Below are 18,445 nucleotides of genomic sequence, written 5' to 3'. Positions count from 1 at the left end.
TTAATGTCTTGTTTGTTTCTTTAATCTGAAATGACTTCAGATTATCACAAATTCAGAGAAGTGAATGAAATGACTGAACAAGCCAAGCCAGGCTCCTGAATCATGACATTTAATAGGAAAAACATGTTGCACAAAAAATAAACCTTAAGGTTAAGCAGGCAATCAAGTCCACAGTAGGAACGTTTGAGAGAAGGGTTGAGTCCCAAATGGCATCCTGTTCCGTATAGAGTGGACTACTTGAAAGTAGTCCACTATATAGGGAATAGGGTGCCATTTGGGTGAAAAGCAACAGGAAGCTGAGACATTGCCATAATCTAGAACAGGAAGTCAACACTGGGGGTGAGCATGAGTCATTCTGTCAATCATGGATAAACTTTAGGGGAACTAAAACCTTGAGTCAGGATGTATAGTGGCAGTCTCACAGCCTTTGAAAGTGCCACATCACTCATTTAAGTGACAGCTAGGGGACTAACATACTAACTCCGACAACCCATTGCTGTGCAGAGGCACTGTGCAACCAAAGGCTTTTAGCAGGGTTACCATTAAGGGCAATACTTAATAAAACTAATTCCTAAACTCTTTGCTCAGTTTTAAGATGCTTCAAATTGACAATTGTTGTGAACAGTCACTGCTATGCTAAGTATTTAGGCATGTGGTTAAAAGCTACAGGCAGATCCCTAGTTTTAAAATTCCTCCAAGATTGCATCAATTACGCCATAGCAAATTATTTCCTCCAATGACAGGCAAATAAATAAAATCAGGCAAATAAATAAAATCAGGCAAAGTGCCACTAGGAAAACACTTTCAGGTTAATTACAAAATAGATCAAGTGGAAACAAAGAATGCACAGAAAAGGATCAATGGTTGAAATGAAATCAGTGTCAACATATGAAGGCAGGTCGTGGAACACCACTTAAGCTAGATCATCCAAAAACTGTGCTGCCCATTGCTTTGTGCTGTAGTTCTACATTTTCCCTTCATTGTATATTCCTAATCAAAGCGTTAAGTTCATTTTAATTCTCCAGACTACATTTTGTCTCAACTTTTGAGACTGGCTGCACTTATTTTATGAAGGAGTGTGTGACAACTATCAACACTGGCAAACATGTTTTGTTCATTCATTAAATATGTTAAAATGTCCTATCTCTATGTCTAGAGACAATTGAGGTTAGGGTGGTGCATATCACGACAGGCCAAGGAGAGATGGGAGAAAAACATGTTGCATTTCCACAAAGGCATTATCCTGGTCCAGATGAATTGTTTAATGACAACTTTTACTCAGCGTCAAAGCCCTCTAGTGTTCATAGTAACCCCCAACAAAACAAATGTAATATACAGGAGCAAATGCAAGTGTTGAATAAAGTGCTATGTGGATGGATGGGGGTTTAACTGAATTACGCCTACATATCTATTGTCTGAACTGTCTCATGATTCTTAACTCCATTAAAGTGCTTAATGTTTTAGCTCAAAAGGAAGAGAAATCTCACTATAGACTATCCAATTCAGTATCCCCTCTTAATCAATAGTTTGGCACAAAATCTAATTCCCACCTGAGGCACTAACATGACATGATCTATATGGCACCGCTTTCTTTGTCAAGAAATATTGATGGCCACACCGCACACAATGACATCTTGTTAAAAATCCACAGAAGTCTACTATATAAAATCGGCACAATTGCAACATTTTGTGGCATAGACAAAATCCTTATTATAAACGATTTTTCTTGGTTAAAAAAATGATCAATTCTGTGTATGCCATCACACACAGTGCTATGCTGGTAGTTGTTGCACAGGGTGCTGCATCTGTGTAGTCTACCCACATCATGGACAGACAGGGATAGGTGTCTCTGAATGGGGTCGTTCTCAACTGGTTTGGTCCCAGGAACTAGTGAGCACAGGCTCATATTCATTAGAGCACACCGTAGAAAAACGTAGAACGGAAAATAAAATCTTTCTTATTGGAAAAGTGCAGGTCCCTCCTTGTTTCTGTACATGTTCTTCTGTTTGGTGCCTAATGAACATGAACCAGATATACCGCTGGAGAACTGTGTTGTTTAAAACTTCTAATTAAGAACAGAGTAAATAAGTATTACCATCTGAGGGAGTGGTCCCCATTATCCCAAGAGCAGTGCAGGTCCACAGACCAGAGGTTGAGAAACACTGACATACAGAAGTTATACAAAAAAAAGCTGTTGAACAATCCTATCATGCATGAGAAGACACTGTATAGACCAACATTGCCTTTTCTTCCCCAGTGCATGTGTATGCACATGTGAGAACCAGAAGGTACTTAGTGGGTTGTCAATTGGCATCAGGCTACGAGTGTGTGTTATTATTTTCATATTGGCACATCTGTGTGTATGTATGTGTATCTCCAATGTTGTATTTTGGGTACCCTGGTGTATGTCTATATCATGGTGCGTAAGTTGTGGGCCTCTTCACGCTCTGCTCTTATAGGAATGCACTGGGGTTGGCTCTTGGATCCTTCTGGTTCCTGTAACGTGCAGCCAGCCACACACCCAAGATCTGAAACAGAACAACATTCATGAGAAGTGTGTATGTGTGTGTCTGTATATGGTGATAGTGTTCTCCTGTACTGTATGGGCCCTGATTCAGACCAAGGAAATGTACACCTTTCTTACACACTTCTCCGTAGTTTGTATTCAGATTTACCTTATGCAGCTGCGTAATGGGCTTTACAGGGGTAGTTCCCTTGCGCCTGCTGAATATATTTAATTAAACCGCTGAAAACCCTCCCACTTGCAGGCCAACAGATTTCCCCGTGGAGTTTTCAGTATATTTATCTAAAGCCATCCCTTTAAATATGGATGACCTTTAATTAGAATTTGACAGATTCAGAATAAATGGAGAGAACAATTCAGAATATTAGGGCTCAATGAAAGAAAGCCATGTAAATACACACATTTTTGTCTCCTTTTCAGCACCAATTGGTAGATTTAAAAAATGCTCTGATCTTGTATACGATTTAGCATTAGGATAGTATTTATGAATAATAAAAAGCTGGTTTAGAGAGCCTTTACACACAAAATACATTTCTGAATTAAAAATAGTAGTTTGATTCATCCTGAAAGTTGACATATTCAATAATTCGATCCATGAAATATTGGAAGGTGAAAAAAAAGTGTACAATAGGGGTTGAACAGTAGTTCTATAAATCTACCCTAATAATCATGCAACTGTGATGACAACAGTCCAGTCATCGTGAACCGTGCGCCAGGTTCCAGGTTTAACCTGCTAAGTGTGGTCTGACTTCCATGTTGACTCAAATAGGCTACATGTCCCAAATTATTGCACAACTTGTAATACGGTAGTCTAATATGATCCACTATTGCTAGTGATCCTCAGGAACAAACTAACAATGGAATGGAATGATGTAAGGAATCCAACACTAAAGTCAGTAACAATTATAAATGTGGGTATAACTGATGGTGGCTACTGAAAGCAACAAACAGGATACATTTAAAAAATAATAATAATAAAAAATAATTCTGAAAAGTCTGGCCTTATAATTAAAACATTGTAGAAATCATAAATCAACTCTATAGGTTTGGCGCTATACTGTAATTTGCACATGGCTACAGAAGCCTATAGCTTGGGTCTCCAAATTTCATCCCAAGGTTACTGTATAAGGCCAACATTTCATAACTTCACTGTGGAAAAGGTGATATGTTGATATGCTTCAGTTTGCTGCCATATGTCTGGTTTCACATTTGTCTCCAGTGATCATAAGGTTAAATAGATCTCAAACAATTGTCATTTATATTTACAATCCCCTTCTCCAAATGGCTTACTCATTTACCTAGGTTTTATCAATCTCTTGTCAATTTGTAAATTACAGTGAATGAAGTTACTTCTTCCGGAAAAAATAAAGATGTTGTTGCTCGACCTTAGTAAATCACGCGTAAAGGTGGTGGAATTATGAGGGGAATTAAGTCAAGGTCAGAATTTGGTGTATCTGTAGACATCGTCATTTTTTAAATCTCCACCCAAACAAATAGCCGGTGAATAGTATGCTATTCTCGTGCTTAAGTTCAAGGTTAGAATATGCATGGAGAGAAAAGTGCATGAAAAAGAGAATTACAAACCATTTACATGTGCTTAACTCGAGTCGGAATTCCCCCCTTTGTGCATTTAGGGGTGAGTGTTGTGATGTGTGTATTTCAGCTCTTGTAGGTATAGTCAGGAGCGGTTTCCTGACCTCTGTGAAGCTGAAGAAGAGTCCTACTGCACCCAGGATTTTCAGAGCCTCTGCAGCATGCTGCAGCATCAAGTCGCCGCAGGTGAAACAGAACCCGGTAGGCTTACAGGGCTACACAGAGGGAGCGAGAAAGCCTTCAATGAGTCAACAATCACATAAAGAGAGGAAGTCCAAACATACGACTGCATCTGCATAAAGAGTAAAAGGCCAACCATAAGATTACGGTCTACTGCGATCCTGTTTTTTTTCTTTCTTTCTACCTATAATAGGCAGTCCAGTGCTAGTTTTGATCTGTAATGGTTAAGACAGGTTGGGAAAGCTGTTGAGTGCAGAGAGTAACCAGAGTGGCTTAAACCACATGCAGAGAACCACATCCAGAGAGAAAGGCCTTAAAGGCTGAGCGCAGAGAGCAAACTGGTGTGTCTCCCTCACCGCATTGCAGAGTTCCACATCCTCGATGAACTGCTCCTTGCTCTGGTTGTTGTTCAGCAGCCCACAGCAGTTCAACTTGTTCTCCACGCCCAGCCGCGTGTCGTTGCTCATCAATGCCCAGGTAGCACTCAACAGCTTCACCTGGGTTGGAGACCAAACACACACAGGTGAGGACAGTGACAGGAGTACTGTGGAATAGCAATGACTGCAACACACAAGGCAAGGGACAACCACACATCCATATATAGAGAGTAGTGTGCAATAAGAAAGACAGAGAGTGATGGGACATAAGATAGAAAACAGGAGCTGGAAGAGGTCAAACGAGCGCACGAGCGCGCGAGCGCGCACACACACACACACACACACACACACACACACACGCACACAACCTGCTGTCCCTTGTTAATAGCCAGGCAGGAGCAGGACACACCGAACTGGAAAAGAAAAACCAGGAACAGAATGACCATGTACTGAGAGAGGAGCAGTCAAGGAACCAGACCAACATTCAAAGGCTGCACACACAGACTGAGAGAATACATTTTTACTACTGACCCATATTCAGTAAAGTAAAATGAAACTCACACAGTGACCCACACCAAAAACTGTTGGAACATTATAGACCAACTCTGCCTGCCCATACTGGTATGAATAGGGCCGACAGTGAAGATCTCCTTAATTGTATTGTTTTTATTGTAAAGTGTGTTGCGATTGTAAATGCCCTTTATATAAAGGATACAAAGAAGAGCATGACTTGGTGGTGGTTGAGGGCTCCAATGAGACCCACGATGGAGATAAGCAGTAGGAAGACACCCACAGCGATGACCCCGCCGATGATGTGGATGCTGGACACGATGCCGAAGCCTTTCCCCCACGCTGCCACGCCGATCAGCAGCAGACCAACCAACTGGGGTTAAAGAGAGAGAAACTAAGTGAGGAGAGAATGAGACAAACACTGACACATTACACACTAGGGATTAACATGAGTAACCGGGATCACTTTACAATCTTTACATAGTGGTGCAGCCAAGCCGATAAGGCAGCGCAGCGCCCATTATTTGGGGAGAACCCTGGCATAGTGACCATATCTTGCTTTTAAACGCTTTAAAATGGGCACTTACAATCTTTTCAGTATTTCCCAGGACTCTCAGGATAAATGTGAATTATTCCCGGTATTGTAACTTGGTTGATTTTCAGGAAAATATGAATCCCTAATACACACAGACATGGGCAAAGAAACGGACACTGACTATTGCTCGTACGCACGCACACTTTTGTCCATCTTGGTGTCTATGAACGACAAGTAAACCTTTATTAGTGACAACCAGGCTATACCAGAAAAAATGAAAATTGGCCTAGCTAATCTAATATGTACCTTGAACACAGAGACTATTGGTTGCTATTTTAAAATGGTTGGCCCCAAAACAGTCAGGGGGTATATACCTTCTAGGTATGAGACAAGACCTTATTGTGAATGTGCGCTTGGCTAACATTTATTTTTTCCACAAGACCTTCACATGTCTATGATCTAATTGTGTCAAGTCGTATGCAACAGATTTGATACATGAGATTTTGTTGTTGTTGTTAATGTTATTAGGATCCCAATTAGCTGATACCAATGGCGAAAGCTAGCCCTACTAGGGACTGACGCATGATGAAAATGACATTACAGACAAAATACTTTACAATTTACATACATTTAAAAACATTAACATATAGTGTCCATGTGCATCTATCAGTTACACATACATGTCAGTACAAACACACAAAAAGGTAGGTCACATGGGGAGAAGCATTGTGAGGTGCTGCTAAATTTGGTTTTTGAAACCAGGTTTGCTGTTCACTTGCGGTATATGAGATAGAAGGAAGTTCCATGCAATCTTGGCTCTGTATAATATTGTACGCTTCTTTGAATTTGTTCTGGACCTGTGGCCTTTGAAAATATCCCTGGTGGTATGTCTGGTGATGTAAGTGTGTCAGTGCTGTGTGTAAATTGACTATGTAAACTATTTAGATTTTCCAACACAGGATATCTGATTTAACACTTGTCGAGATGTGCAGCAATATAATTAATCTTATATCAATGTGTCCCCTGTGCAGTAGCAATGCAATGACACGGGATCATGGTCATTAAAGGGCACAATAACAGTTAGCTATGTATGATGACTGGAGTGTCACGCCTCAAATGACTCGCACATACAGATCATTTCTAGTTATGGCTGTGGTTGACATTACAGAGATAATGCTGTTGTCTATGTTTACTATCACGAGATCTGTGACATAGCTAGCTACCCGTCACATGTCAGCAGAATCAGCTATGTCCTCTGACAAACGTAAAGTTTAGAGTTAGCTAGAGCATATCTGATGCCCTCTGAATGGGTACAAATACAATCAAATGTTAATTAGCGTACAGTAGCTAGCTACCCTTCCAGCATGTTTATACCCGACGCACATACAATTCAACCTCTAACAGGTGATTAAGTAAATCATCAGAAATGAAGCGCCACACATCCTTGCGTAATCATATGTTAGCTAGCTAGCGTTAGCTGGTTAACGTTACTCCTTCAGAAAGCATAGATAAATGTTAGTAGCGACACCATTTTCAGATGACAGTAAATTATAGTCCATAGTTTGCTTCTAGCTAAATCTCAGTGAAACAATAGTGGACAGTGATCCTACTTAGCTCTGTGCTAGTACTGCTGCTACCACTGTTAGCATCATCATTCTTCTGCTAGCTGGAAACATTAGCAATAGCCAGTTAGCGACACTTACCATGTACACCACGTTGAGTGAACAAAGAGCATTTTTAGAACACGTAAATCCCCCACAAACCATCTTGAAGATATTCTATCTAACTTTGCCAACTACAAGGAATATTTCCCTCTGGTCGTTGTTCACTATTTTGTCTACTTTCACGAAACCGAAGCTTGAGGAAGCACCGCTCACTCTTTAAACAGTACAACAGATATCCTGTCTCTGTCAATATCAGTGGGTGTGGTGAGAGAGGCTCTCACTTATCTGTCATTGGTTTAGATATATCAAAGATTATATATTTCAACCAATCATCATGGTCGAGACCATGTACTACAAATAAATGATCAAATATTGCAAATATATCCATGCATATGTCAACACATATGCTTTGGGATTTATAATTATTATTTTTTGTATTTTACATTTCTTTTTACTTTTACCCCTTTTGCTCCCCAATCTTGTGGTATCCAATTGGTAGTTACAGTCTTGTCTCATCGCTGCAACTCCCGTACGGACACGGGAGAGGCAAAGGTCGAGAGCCATGCGTCTTCCGAAACACAACCAAACCAAGCCTCACTGCTTCTTGACACGATGCCCACTTAACCCGGAAGCCAGTCGCACCAATGTGTCTGATGAAATCCAGGAAACACTGTGCACCTGGCAACCGTGTCAGCGTGCAAGGCGCCCAGACCGCCACAGAAGTCGCTAGTGCGCAATGGGACAAGGACATCCCTGCCGGCCAAACCCTCCCCTAACCCGGATTAGCTGGGCCAATTGTGCGCCGCCCCATGTGTCTCCCGGTCGCGGCTGGCTGCGACAGAGTCTGGACTCGAACACAGCTACAGCTACCTTAGACCACTGCGCCACGTCTTTTATTCCTAACAATATTTTGAATCATTGTAAATGATTATCCGGCTGTACACTTATGACAGCTAATATTGTTGCGAAGCTCGAGTCGATTTACACAGGTCAACCATGCGATAACTGACTCTGGTATCCCTGCACATTGCCCTCAGATGAACCATCAAACAGGCAAAGCGTCAATACAGGACTAAGATTGAATCCTATTACACCGGCTCTGACGCTCGTCGGATGTGGCAGGGTTTGCAAATTATTATGGACTACAATGGGAAACCCAGCTGTGAGCTACCCAGTGACGCGAGCCTACCAGACAAGCCTTTTATGCTCGCTTCGATGCAAGCAACAGTGAAGCATGCACGAGAGCACCAGCTGTTTCGGACGACTGTGTGATCATGCTCTCCGTAGCTGATGTGAGCAAGACCTTTAAATAGGTCAAAGCCGCGGGGCCATTCGGATTAGCAGGACGTGTGCTCAAAGCATGCACGGACCAACTGGCAAGTATCTTCACTGACATTTTCAACCTCTCCCTGACCGAGTCTGTAATACCTACATGTTTCAAACAGACCACCATAGTCCCCGTGCCCAAGAAAGCAAAGGTAACCTGCCTAAATGATTACCACCACGTAGCACTCACGTCGGAAGCCACAAAGTGCTTTGAAAGGCTGGTCATGGCTCACATCAACACCATCATGCTGGAAACCCTAGACCCACTCCAATTCGCATACTGCCCCAACAGATCCACAGATGACGCAATCTCAATCGCACTCCACACTGCCCTTTCCCACCTGGACAAAAGGAACACCTATGTGAGAATGCTGTTCATTGACTACAGCTCAGCGTTCAACAACATAGTGCCCACAAAGCTCATCAATAAACTGAGGACCCTGGGACTAAACACCTCCCTCTGCAACTGGATCATGGACTTCATGACGGGCCACCCCAGGGGGTAAGGGTATGCAACAACACATCAGGGGTGTGTACTTGGTTCCCTCCTGTACTCCCTGTTCACCCATGACTGGGTGACCAAGCACGACTCCAACACCATCATTACGACACAACAGTGGTAAGCCTGATCACCGACAATGATGAGACAGCCTATAGGGAAGAGGTCAGAGAACTGGCAGTGTGGTGCCAGGAAAACAACCTCTCCCTCAATGTGAGTAAGACAAGAGGAGCTGATCGTGAACTATAGAAAAAAGAGGGCTTGAACAGGCAGGCAAGAAAATGGCCTTGCCGAAAGCCCCCCCACCCACCCTTCTAATTTCCTTAATTTTATAACTAGAGTCAAATACTTTCTGTGGTACACATCAGAGTCAAATACATTCTATAGAACAAAAGTCACGTCAGGATAGGCAACCAAAATTAATAATTAATGTATGTGTGTTATATTAAACATAGAGGAGGAAGTAAAATGTAGGCAAGCAATAAACATTTCAGAACATCTACAGTCGAATAAGACATGGGAGAGATGACGAATTTTGGCAAAATGATTTATTTATAGACTAATACACTTGAAACAAATAGCCAAACCGAAAACTGCAGACATTACTAGTGAAATCTCAACTAGCTAGCAAGTCGCAGCAACGAAGAATTGAGTGTGTGCGCCTTCACACGAAGGGGGAGGGGGGAGATTCTGGCAGGGGGAGATTTTCGGCAAAACACCTGTACATAGCCTCGTTATTGTTATGTAATTTTATTGTGTTACTTTTAATTTTATTTTTTACTTCATCTTATTTTGTAAATATTTTCTTAACTCTATTTTTTTTAAACTGCATTGTTGGTTAAAACCTGTTGGGGATAGGGGGCAGTATTTGCACGGCCGGATAAAAAACGTACCCGATTTCATCTGGTTACTACTCCTGCCCAGTAACTAGAATATGCATATAATTGTTTGATTTGGATAGAAAACACCCTAAAGTTTCTAAAACTGTTTGAATGGTGTCTGTGAGTATAACAGAACTCATTTGGCAGGCCAAAACCTGAGAAGATTCCAAACAGGAAGCGCTCTCTCTGACTATTTCTTGGCCTTCTTGATCATCTCTAACCAAAACAGGGGATCTCTGGCATAACGTGACATTTTCTAACGCTCCCATAGGCTCTCAGAAGGCGCCAGAACGATGAATGGTGGCTTTGCAGGCCATGGCTGAAAAACATTAGCGCATTTGGATAGTGGTCGATCTGAGGACAATGAGACTGGAGGCGCGTGCACGAGCCGACACCATGTTTACTTTCTCTCTCTTTGAACAAAAACAACGACTCCCGGTCGGAATATTATCGTTTTTTTACGAGAAAAATCGCAAAAAAATTGATTTTAAACAGCGTTTGACATGCTTCGAAGTACGGTAATGGAATATTTTGAATTTTTTTGTCACGAAACGCGTCGGGCGCGTCACCCTTCTTTACCCTTCGAATAGTGTCTTGAACGCACTAACAAAACGCCGCTATTTGGATATAACTATGGATTATTTGGAACCAAACCAACATTTGTTATTGAAGTAGAAGTCCTGGGAGTGCATTCTGACGAAGAACAGCAAAGGTAATCAAACTTTTCTAATAGTAAATCGGAGTTTGGTGAGTACCACACTTGGTGGGTGTCAAAATAGCTAGCCTGTGATGGCCGGGCTATCTACTCAGAATATTGCAAAATGTGCTTTCACCGAAAAGCTATTTTAAAATCGGACATAGCGAGTGCATAAAGGAGTTCTGTATCTATAATTCTTAAAATAATTGTTATGTTTTTTGTGAACATTTATCGTGAGTAATTTAGTAAATTCACCGGAAGTGTTCGGTGGGAATGCTAGTCACATGCTAATGTAAAAGGCTGGTTTTTGATATAAATATGAACTTGATTGAACAAAACATGCATGTATTGTATAACATAATGTCCTAGGATTGTCATCTGATGAAGATCATCAAAGGTTAGTGCTGCATTTAGCTGTGGTTTGGGTTTATGTGACATTATATGCTAGCTTGAAAAATGGGTGTCTGATTATTTCTGCTGACATAATCTAATGTTTTGCTTTCGTTGTAAAGCCTTTTTGAAATCGGACAGTGTGGTTAGATTAACGAGAGTCTTGTCTTTAAAATGGTGTAAAATAGTCATATGTTTGAGAAATTGAAGTAATAGCATTTCTAAGGTATTTGAATATCGCGCCACGGGATTACACTGGATGTTGAGTAGGTGGGACGCGTCCCACCTAGCCTTGTAAGTAAGCATTTCACGTAAGGTCTACTACACCTCTTGTATTCGGCGCATGTGACAATTTTCTTTGATTTAATTTTGACATTGTAAATATGGTACTGGAACTGACTGACCCTGTATATAGTATGCTTACTTACTTTCTCGTGTGTTTTTGTTCTACCTTATGTTATGTTTTAGTATTAGAGCTTGCAAGAAAGGAATTTCATTGTACTTGTGCACGTGACATTAAAACTTGAAACATATCATATGATATGCCATATACTTCACATGTATAGCAACAAAACCACACACTGCACACACACACACACACAATCTCTTCATATGGTGTCATATTTTTTCCGAGGACAAAACACAACTCATCACCATTAATGTGGTGCTTTAAAACAAGGAAGTAGACATTGTAAGGCACAAACGGAGATATTTCAACATGCAACAGGATATTTGCTCAAATTAATAACGTATTTTTTATTAATGATGTAGGCTACAGACAGACGTCCTCAAGCTAAATGCAAAGGTTCGATTAGCCTTGCTTGAAGTGTTTGGAGAAGCGCGCTCAATTGGATAACGAATGTCAATCTCGCGCCTGTAATCTCCGGAGACAGGTGTCAAGATGAACAGCAGTAACAAGTTATCGCTATCCAATGCGATTCGGGCCGAGGTACGGCGGCATGAAACTGTACAGAACAACTTTGCCAAAGTTTTCAGTCAGTTGGAGAGGGTCGACGACCAACAGCTTCGCTCTGGTTTAAAAGTTTACCTTCACAGCATCCAAGGTAAGCAATTCAATAGCCCTAGCCCCAGGGCATGCTATTGGCTCCCATCAACCTACTTTATCACGCAAAAATCGTGGGTGCATTTAGATTGAAATTAAATTATAGCCTACCTGTAACGAAAATGCACCCATTTAAAACGTAATTTAAAAGTGCTGGCAGCTTGATATGGCATTGCATCTGTTCCTTTAGCCTTGCTCAAATTATTCAGTTACGCAAGAATTGGTTGTCAGACTTGTTTTTAGACTGTGTGCAGGGTGGTGTCTAGCTAGCTCTTATCATGACTCCAATTCCATTGCATTACATTGGGTCATTGGACATCCCCTTTAGCCTTGTGAGGCCAACATGCTAGATCTAAACTAAAATACGCCGTGCGATACATTTTTGGAAACATTTGGAACTTAACTTTCATATGAATTATAAATACAGAAGATACACTTACTGTACAACGTTGATCAAAGTTGCACCTGGTTGTGTTTTGAGTAACACTTGTTTGCAACCAGAAATATGGAAATGCCAGCACAAGGTGAGATGTGTCATATCTCGGCTGGAGACTGTTACAGACAGATGCAACTTTGCTAAACTGCATACAGTAAGTGTATCTTTTGTATTTGAAAGATTCGTTCTCGCTGGTATGAAAGCTAAGTTCCAAAGTTTTCCAAAACCGTATCGCAAGTGAAGATTATTAACTTTTTAAAACGTTAAAACAGAGTCTGGGGATTGTAATTCACCTGGAACCAGCTGTGGTCCAAACTTTCACCTGAGAACTCAAAAGAGGGCTTGTCATGCCAAATAGCGTCCCCCTTTACGTCACAATAGGATTCGATACATTCTAGCTTCTGTTGCTAGGGAGGTTGCTTGAACTTGCACAATTCTGACCGGAATACGTAATGAACCAAAGCGTCCGTTGCTATGCTGGTTGCTTGGCTCTATTTGACCTCGTAGGGGATGCGGGCAGTACTAGTTCTATTTCACCGTTTAACGCTCGCCTAGTCCGCGCAAAATTATTACCTCATAATGCTCTCCAAGGACGGTGTATTTGACGGTGACTACCTGCTGCTTCAGAGGACTGGAAAGAGAACACTTTCTTTACCATGTATTTGTACATATTGTTAAATAGGAATACATAATTTGTTGTTTTTGTAGATTGACGTTGCTAGCTACTGTACTTCTATACCTCAGCATGCCTACCTAGCCAGACAGTTTTATTTAGCTAAGCTAACGTTAGCTAGCTAGATAGCAAGCAAGCTACTATAACTGTTATTGCAGCTTTCTGTTTGTATGTAGCTTGCACTTCAATGGCATCCCTCGAGGAGATTTTCTTTTATCTTTCCAACCTGACGAAGTACTATGAAGACACCACTGATATCGACAAGAGGCGCAACATTCAGAGAAATTCAGGGTAACGTTTAGCATTTAACTTCAATTAGATACCTGGACATATTTAGCTATGTATAACCATTTTTAAACAACCATTTTCCATCTAACGTTAGCTATAGTAGTTGCTAGCTATGCATATAGTTCAGCGGAGGCTGCTGAGGGGAGGATGGCTCATAATAATGTCTGAAATGGATTAAATGGAATGGTACCAAACACGTGGTTTCCATGTTGTTGATACCATTCAATTGACTCCATTTCAGACATTATTATGAGCCTTCCTCCCCTCAGCAGCCTCCGCTGATATAGTTATGTCTGTCATATTGAGGTGTCTAGCTATAAGTTAAACCTGATCAATCAAATGGATAGGTTTAAACTTGGTGTCTTCGCTAGACAGACAGAGAGGGGGAGGAAGAAAATGAGAGTGAAAGGATGAAAGTGAGAGGGAGTGAGAAGTAGGAAGAGAGTGGAAGACAGATGAGAGAGAGATGGAGAGAGAGAAACAGAGAGAGAAAGACAGTAGTGCAAATATACTTAGACTTGAGTATTTCAACAACTCTTCTCTTCCAACTTGTTAGGCAATCATATCTACCTACGGGGAAGGATGGCCAGCCACATAGAAGGTTGATTTTTACTAAGGAGGAGAAGGAGGCCATGCTGACAGAGATGCATGTGGACATTTTGGAGTGAAGTGCATGAATGCCAAAATCAACCTACTCTTCTTCTGACGTGGAATTGTCAAGGCGGTGGATATCTGGGCTGTTGTTTATAAATCACATTCTATTATATCTGAAATTATTATGATTTCAATTAATGTCATATCAGAGAGCACACAATGTTTAAATATGTCACTTTTTGATTAAAGGTCAGTACCCTGTCTAGCCTGCCAGAAGTTTGAGAGGGCGAAGACTGTGGCACTGGAGTTGAAGCCCATCAAAGTTGTTTCACCATGGCACATGATCGGTTCATCATGGCACATGATCGGTAAGTCTCCCAATTCAAATTTTGCCCTGATAAGTTGTTTTGGAATGGTTTCTTTATTTGACTACAGCATAGTTCAATATTATAGAATGTGTGTGTGTGTGTGTGTCAGTATCCTTACAAATACCAAAATCTGCAGACGGTATGACACAGATACAGGTAAGAATAAAGTAATATTCTCTCTAACACTTTAAATGTTAGGGGTGGACCTCATTGGACCCTTCACGAAATCCAGGAATGGCAACAGCTGGTGTCTTCCAGCGACCGATCACTTTCCAAGTGGGTGGAGGCAATGCCCGTTAAGGTCAGTAAAGGAAGAGTATGTGCTTAACTCTAAATTCCCTAATGTAACCCATTAAAAAGGGTGCTTGGAACCAAAAATAGATTTTCGTTTTGTATGATACCCATCAAGGACGAGACTGGCGAGGCCACCTCCAAGGTGATGGTGGACTATCTTCAGCACCCACGGTTCTCCTGAGGTCATCTTGAGTGACCGAGGTCATGAACGCTGGAACAAGATACGGATGTAATAGGTTATATTCTGTCAACAATGGTTTGTTTTATTTGTTTTTTCTAATTCGTTTTTCCATGGTACATAATCAGACATATTTCAATATCTTACGTTGTCAATAGATATCGTTTTTCTACCGCCTCCTCCAGGTTTGGTGGATGGACAAACCAGACCCTCAAGACTGCCATGGGCAAGTCCCTTGATACAAGGAAGGGTGGGAGAACAACCTGAAGGTAATTTTCTTTGCACACAACAGCAGCATCCAAGCCAAGTATAGATGGGAGCCGCAGCTGTTGACTGAGGTAAACAATGCAATTGTATATAGAATTATTGAAGTACTGTAGTCTTTCAAATTTGTGAGTGACTTTTAGTGTTGTTGTTTGTCTATTGCTATTTTTGTATAACTTACTTTCAGATCACTGAAACCCCACCTGATGTGGTGGAAGTTGTCGATCCAGATTAGAACGCCTTCAAGTACCACCTTCAGGCACAGACTGAGAAGGATGTGGAGGTTTTTGACCAGGAAAAATGATTTCCCGCTGTTAAAACCTCTCTGGGCTAGGTGGGACGTTAGCGTCCCACTCTATTCAACAGCCAGTGGAATCGCGTGGCGCGAAATACAAATACCTAAAAAATGCTATAACTTCAATTTCTCAAACATATGACTATTTTACACCATTTGAAAGATAAGACTCTCGTTAATCCAACCACGTTGTCCGATTTCAAAAAGGCTTTACAGCGAAAGCAAAACATTAGATTATGTTAGGAGAGTACATAGCCAAAAATAATCACACAGCCATTTTCAAAGCAAGCATATATGTCAATTTGTAAGTCGCTCTGGATAAGAGCGTCTGCTAAATGACGTAAATGTAAATGTCACAAAAACCCAAACCACAGCTAAATGCAGCACTAACCTTTGATCTTCATCAGATGACACTCCTAGGACATTGTGTTATACAATACATGCATGTTTTGTTCAATCAAGTTCATATTTATATCAAAAAACAGCTTTTAACATTAGCATGTGATGTTCAGAACTAGCATACCCACCGAAAACATCCGGTGAATTTACTAAATTACTCATGATAAACGTTGACAAAATACATAACAATTATTTTAAGAATTATAGATACAGAACTCCTTTATGCAAACGCTATGTCAGATTTTAAAATAGCTTTTCGGCGAAAGCACATTTTGCAATATTCTGAGTACATAGCTCAGCCATCACGGCTAGCTAATTTGACACCCACCAAGTTTGGGGCTCACTAAACTCAGAATTACTATTAGAAAAATTGGATTACCTTTGCTGTTCTTCGTCAGAATGCACTCCCAGGACTTCTACTTCAACAACAAATGTTGTTTTGGTTCAAAATAATCCATAGTTGTATCCAAATACCTCCGTTTTGTTCGTGCGTTCAGGTCACTATCCGAAGGATAACGCGCGAGCGCATTTCGTGACAAAAAATGTCAAAATATTACTTTACCGTACATAGAAGCATGTCAAACGCTGTTTAAAATAAATTTTTAGGCTATTTTTCTCGTAAAATAGCGATAATATTCCAACCGGACAACGTTGTATTCATTCAAAGAGTGAAATAAAAAAAATGGTGAGGTCTCGTGAACGCGCATCTCCAGTCTCACTGTCCCCAGGCAGACCACTTACAAACTCTGCTGCTGTACTTTGCCCAGAGACAGGAGACACGTCATTCCGCTTTCTGAATGCTTTAGAGAGCCAATGGAAGCCTTAGAAAGTGTCACGTAACAGCACAGATGCTGTAATTTCGATAGAGATGCAACAGAAGGACTACAAATTGTGACAGGCCACTTCCTGTATGGAATCTTCTCAGGTTTTTGCCTGCTATATGAGTTCTGTTATACTCACAGACACCATTCAAACAGTTTTAGAAACTTTAGAGTGTTTTCTATCCAAATCTACTAATTATATGCATATTCTTGTTTCTGGGCAAGAGTAGTAACCAGTTTAAATTGGGTACGTTTTTTATCCGGCCGTGAAAATACTGCCCCCTAGCCCAGACAGGTTAATTTATGTTGTAACACTGCAGTAATCCATCAACTTTTCTCACAGTAAAGTGTAACCTGTGTGTTTGCTTGTTTACTTCTCTGTCTCCTACCTTTTTCATTTTAACTCTGCTCCGGTTCTCCAGTACCTAGGGGTTCTGCCCAACACCCAGACGTGGATCCACCTTATGTCCTCCATTACCAACCATCCTCCAACTTTTCATTACATCATCTACAGCTACTGTTGTTGTCATTATCTGCTAAGAGTTTTCTTGCTCTTATCATTCTGAGCACATAATATGTGAGATACACAGATGAACTAAAAACACTAGCACTGCAAACACTCAGAACAAAGAGAGCAGCAGTGCCTGGACTTTGCAGTCTCCCTCTTCAAGTCCCCCTTCTGAGACTGGCTGCCTGTTGAGAACAAGTGACAGGCAGAATTCCACACACCAGAATTCAGTATTTTAGTCTATGATTGCCACTTGAGTGTACAAAAAATATGTGAAAATAAATTAATGACATAACTACCAAAAACGATCAAAGTTTCATAAGGTGTTCATTATTGTAAGTTGTAAGGTATCTTTTGATGGTATTTATTTGTTCCACATTATTCATTGTTGTATCCTAGGACCTACTATATATATATAAAAAAAATCATAGAGGACTGCTGAGATTATATTATTTCAGTTTGGGTTAAGATAAAAACATGACAGCCAGACAAGCCAGTGTATGAATCAAAGGGATTTGCATATGAATAGAGTGGAAATTAGCTGACTTCATGATCTGTAATGTATGTAACTTTGATGTGTCAAGCCGATTACGTTTTCTTTGCCATTTCCGAAACGCAGCAACGTTTAAGACATGGATTTCATGTTGTAATGTTAACAAGGTACCCAGAAGTAGTTCAAATTAATGTTTTCATTTTATTAGCTAAACAAAACTTGTTTAAACAGCGAAATTGTTGCGGAAATCAGCCTTGTTTGAATAGCGATGATGAAAAGAATGTCATTTAGTTTGTAATGATCTCCAAAATTCGAATCATTAGGTCGTCACACCGTTGATATAGCAACGGACACTAATAGTTTATCGAATAACAATACGACGTAGAGGGGACACTATTTGGCATGACAGGCCCCATGGGTTCTCGAAAGCTAGGGGTGTCATGTCCAATGTCTTACATGATCGACAACCTCCATCGGTTATATTGAAAGTCTGGTGTAATTTCAGAGAACTTATGATAACTGAGCATGAAGTAAGTGTTTGAGAACCTATTTACAAATGGCAGATAGAGGTTGCAGCATCACTCTTCCCATGTAG

General features: G+C 40.8%; 2 protein-coding genes and 1 long non-coding RNA gene across 8 annotated transcripts in view; 2 read left to right on the top strand and 1 right to left on the bottom strand.

Moving 5' to 3' along the window:
• Positions 1-93: 93 nt before the first annotated feature.
• Positions 94-12,499, bottom strand: LOC106583248 (tetraspanin-31). 3 transcript variants are annotated; one of them, XM_045705415.2, is made up of 6 exons: positions 12,351-12,499; positions 5,390-5,557; positions 5,043-5,123; positions 4,654-4,794; positions 4,109-4,332; positions 94-2,528 (listed from the first exon to the last, which is right to left on the bottom strand). In XM_045705415.2, coding segments are annotated over exons 1-6 (636 nt in total). In that variant the 5' UTR covers positions 12,372-12,499; the 3' UTR covers positions 94-2,527. The 3 variants fall into 3 exon arrangements, with proteins under 3 accessions (XP_045561371.1, XP_045561369.1, XP_045561370.1); XM_045705413.2 differs by lacking the exon at positions 12,351-12,499 and adding an exon at positions 7,423-7,656; XM_045705414.2 differs by lacking the exon at positions 12,351-12,499 and adding an exon at positions 7,423-7,651 and having other exon boundaries at positions 4,222-4,332.
• The window catches only part of LOC106583287 (arf-GAP with GTPase, ANK repeat and PH domain-containing protein 1), a 45,600-nt gene continuing 38,149 nt past the window's right edge, over positions 10,995-18,445 (top strand). The window contains exon 1 of one of the 2 annotated variants that reach the window (XM_045705411.2): positions 10,995-12,240. In XM_045705411.2, the coding sequence (XP_045561367.1) occupies positions 12,078-12,240 (163 nt within the window). In that variant the 5' untranslated portion in view covers positions 10,995-12,077. The remainder of the gene's footprint in view (positions 12,241-18,445) is intronic. The other variant, XM_045705412.2, reaches the window with a different exon arrangement.
• Positions 13,089-17,670, top strand: LOC145850230 (uncharacterized). Of its 3 annotated transcripts, none has more exons than XR_014382182.1 (6): positions 13,089-13,639; positions 14,193-14,598; positions 14,797-14,899; positions 15,008-15,148; positions 15,256-15,339; positions 15,522-17,670. It is a non-coding gene; the product is annotated as an uncharacterized LOC145850230 (long non-coding RNA). The 3 variants fall into 3 exon arrangements; XR_001326953.3 differs by having other exon boundaries at positions 13,097-13,639; positions 14,193-14,360; positions 14,480-14,598; positions 15,256-17,670; XR_014382181.1 differs by having other exon boundaries at positions 13,099-13,639; positions 15,256-17,670.

The sequence above is a fragment of the Salmo salar genome, chromosome 22, assembly GCF_965601325.2.
Source record: "Salmo salar chromosome 22, fSalSal1, whole genome shotgun sequence".
Taxonomy (NCBI): Eukaryota; Metazoa; Chordata; class Actinopteri; order Salmoniformes; family Salmonidae; genus Salmo; species Salmo salar.
The sequence above is the reverse complement of the archived record's forward strand: the minus strand, read 5'-3'. Positions and strand labels throughout refer to the sequence as shown.

What these genes read in the sequence shown, in the direction of transcription:
- LOC106583248 (XM_045705413.2), bottom strand. Translation starts at nt 7,485, where the DNA reads ATGGTTTGTGGGGGATTTACGTGTTCTAAAAATGCTCTTTGTTCACTC. An exon ending in CTATTAACAAGGGACAGCAG is followed by an intron (nt 4,795 to 5,042) that starts GTTGTGTGCGTG and finishes TCTCCAACCCAG; the next exon opens with GTGAAGCTGTTGAGTGCTAC. An exon ending in ATGTGGAACTCTGCAATGCG is followed by an intron (nt 4,333 to 4,653) that starts GTGAGGGAGACA and finishes CCCTCTGTGTAG; the next exon opens with CCCTGTAAGCCTACCGGGTT.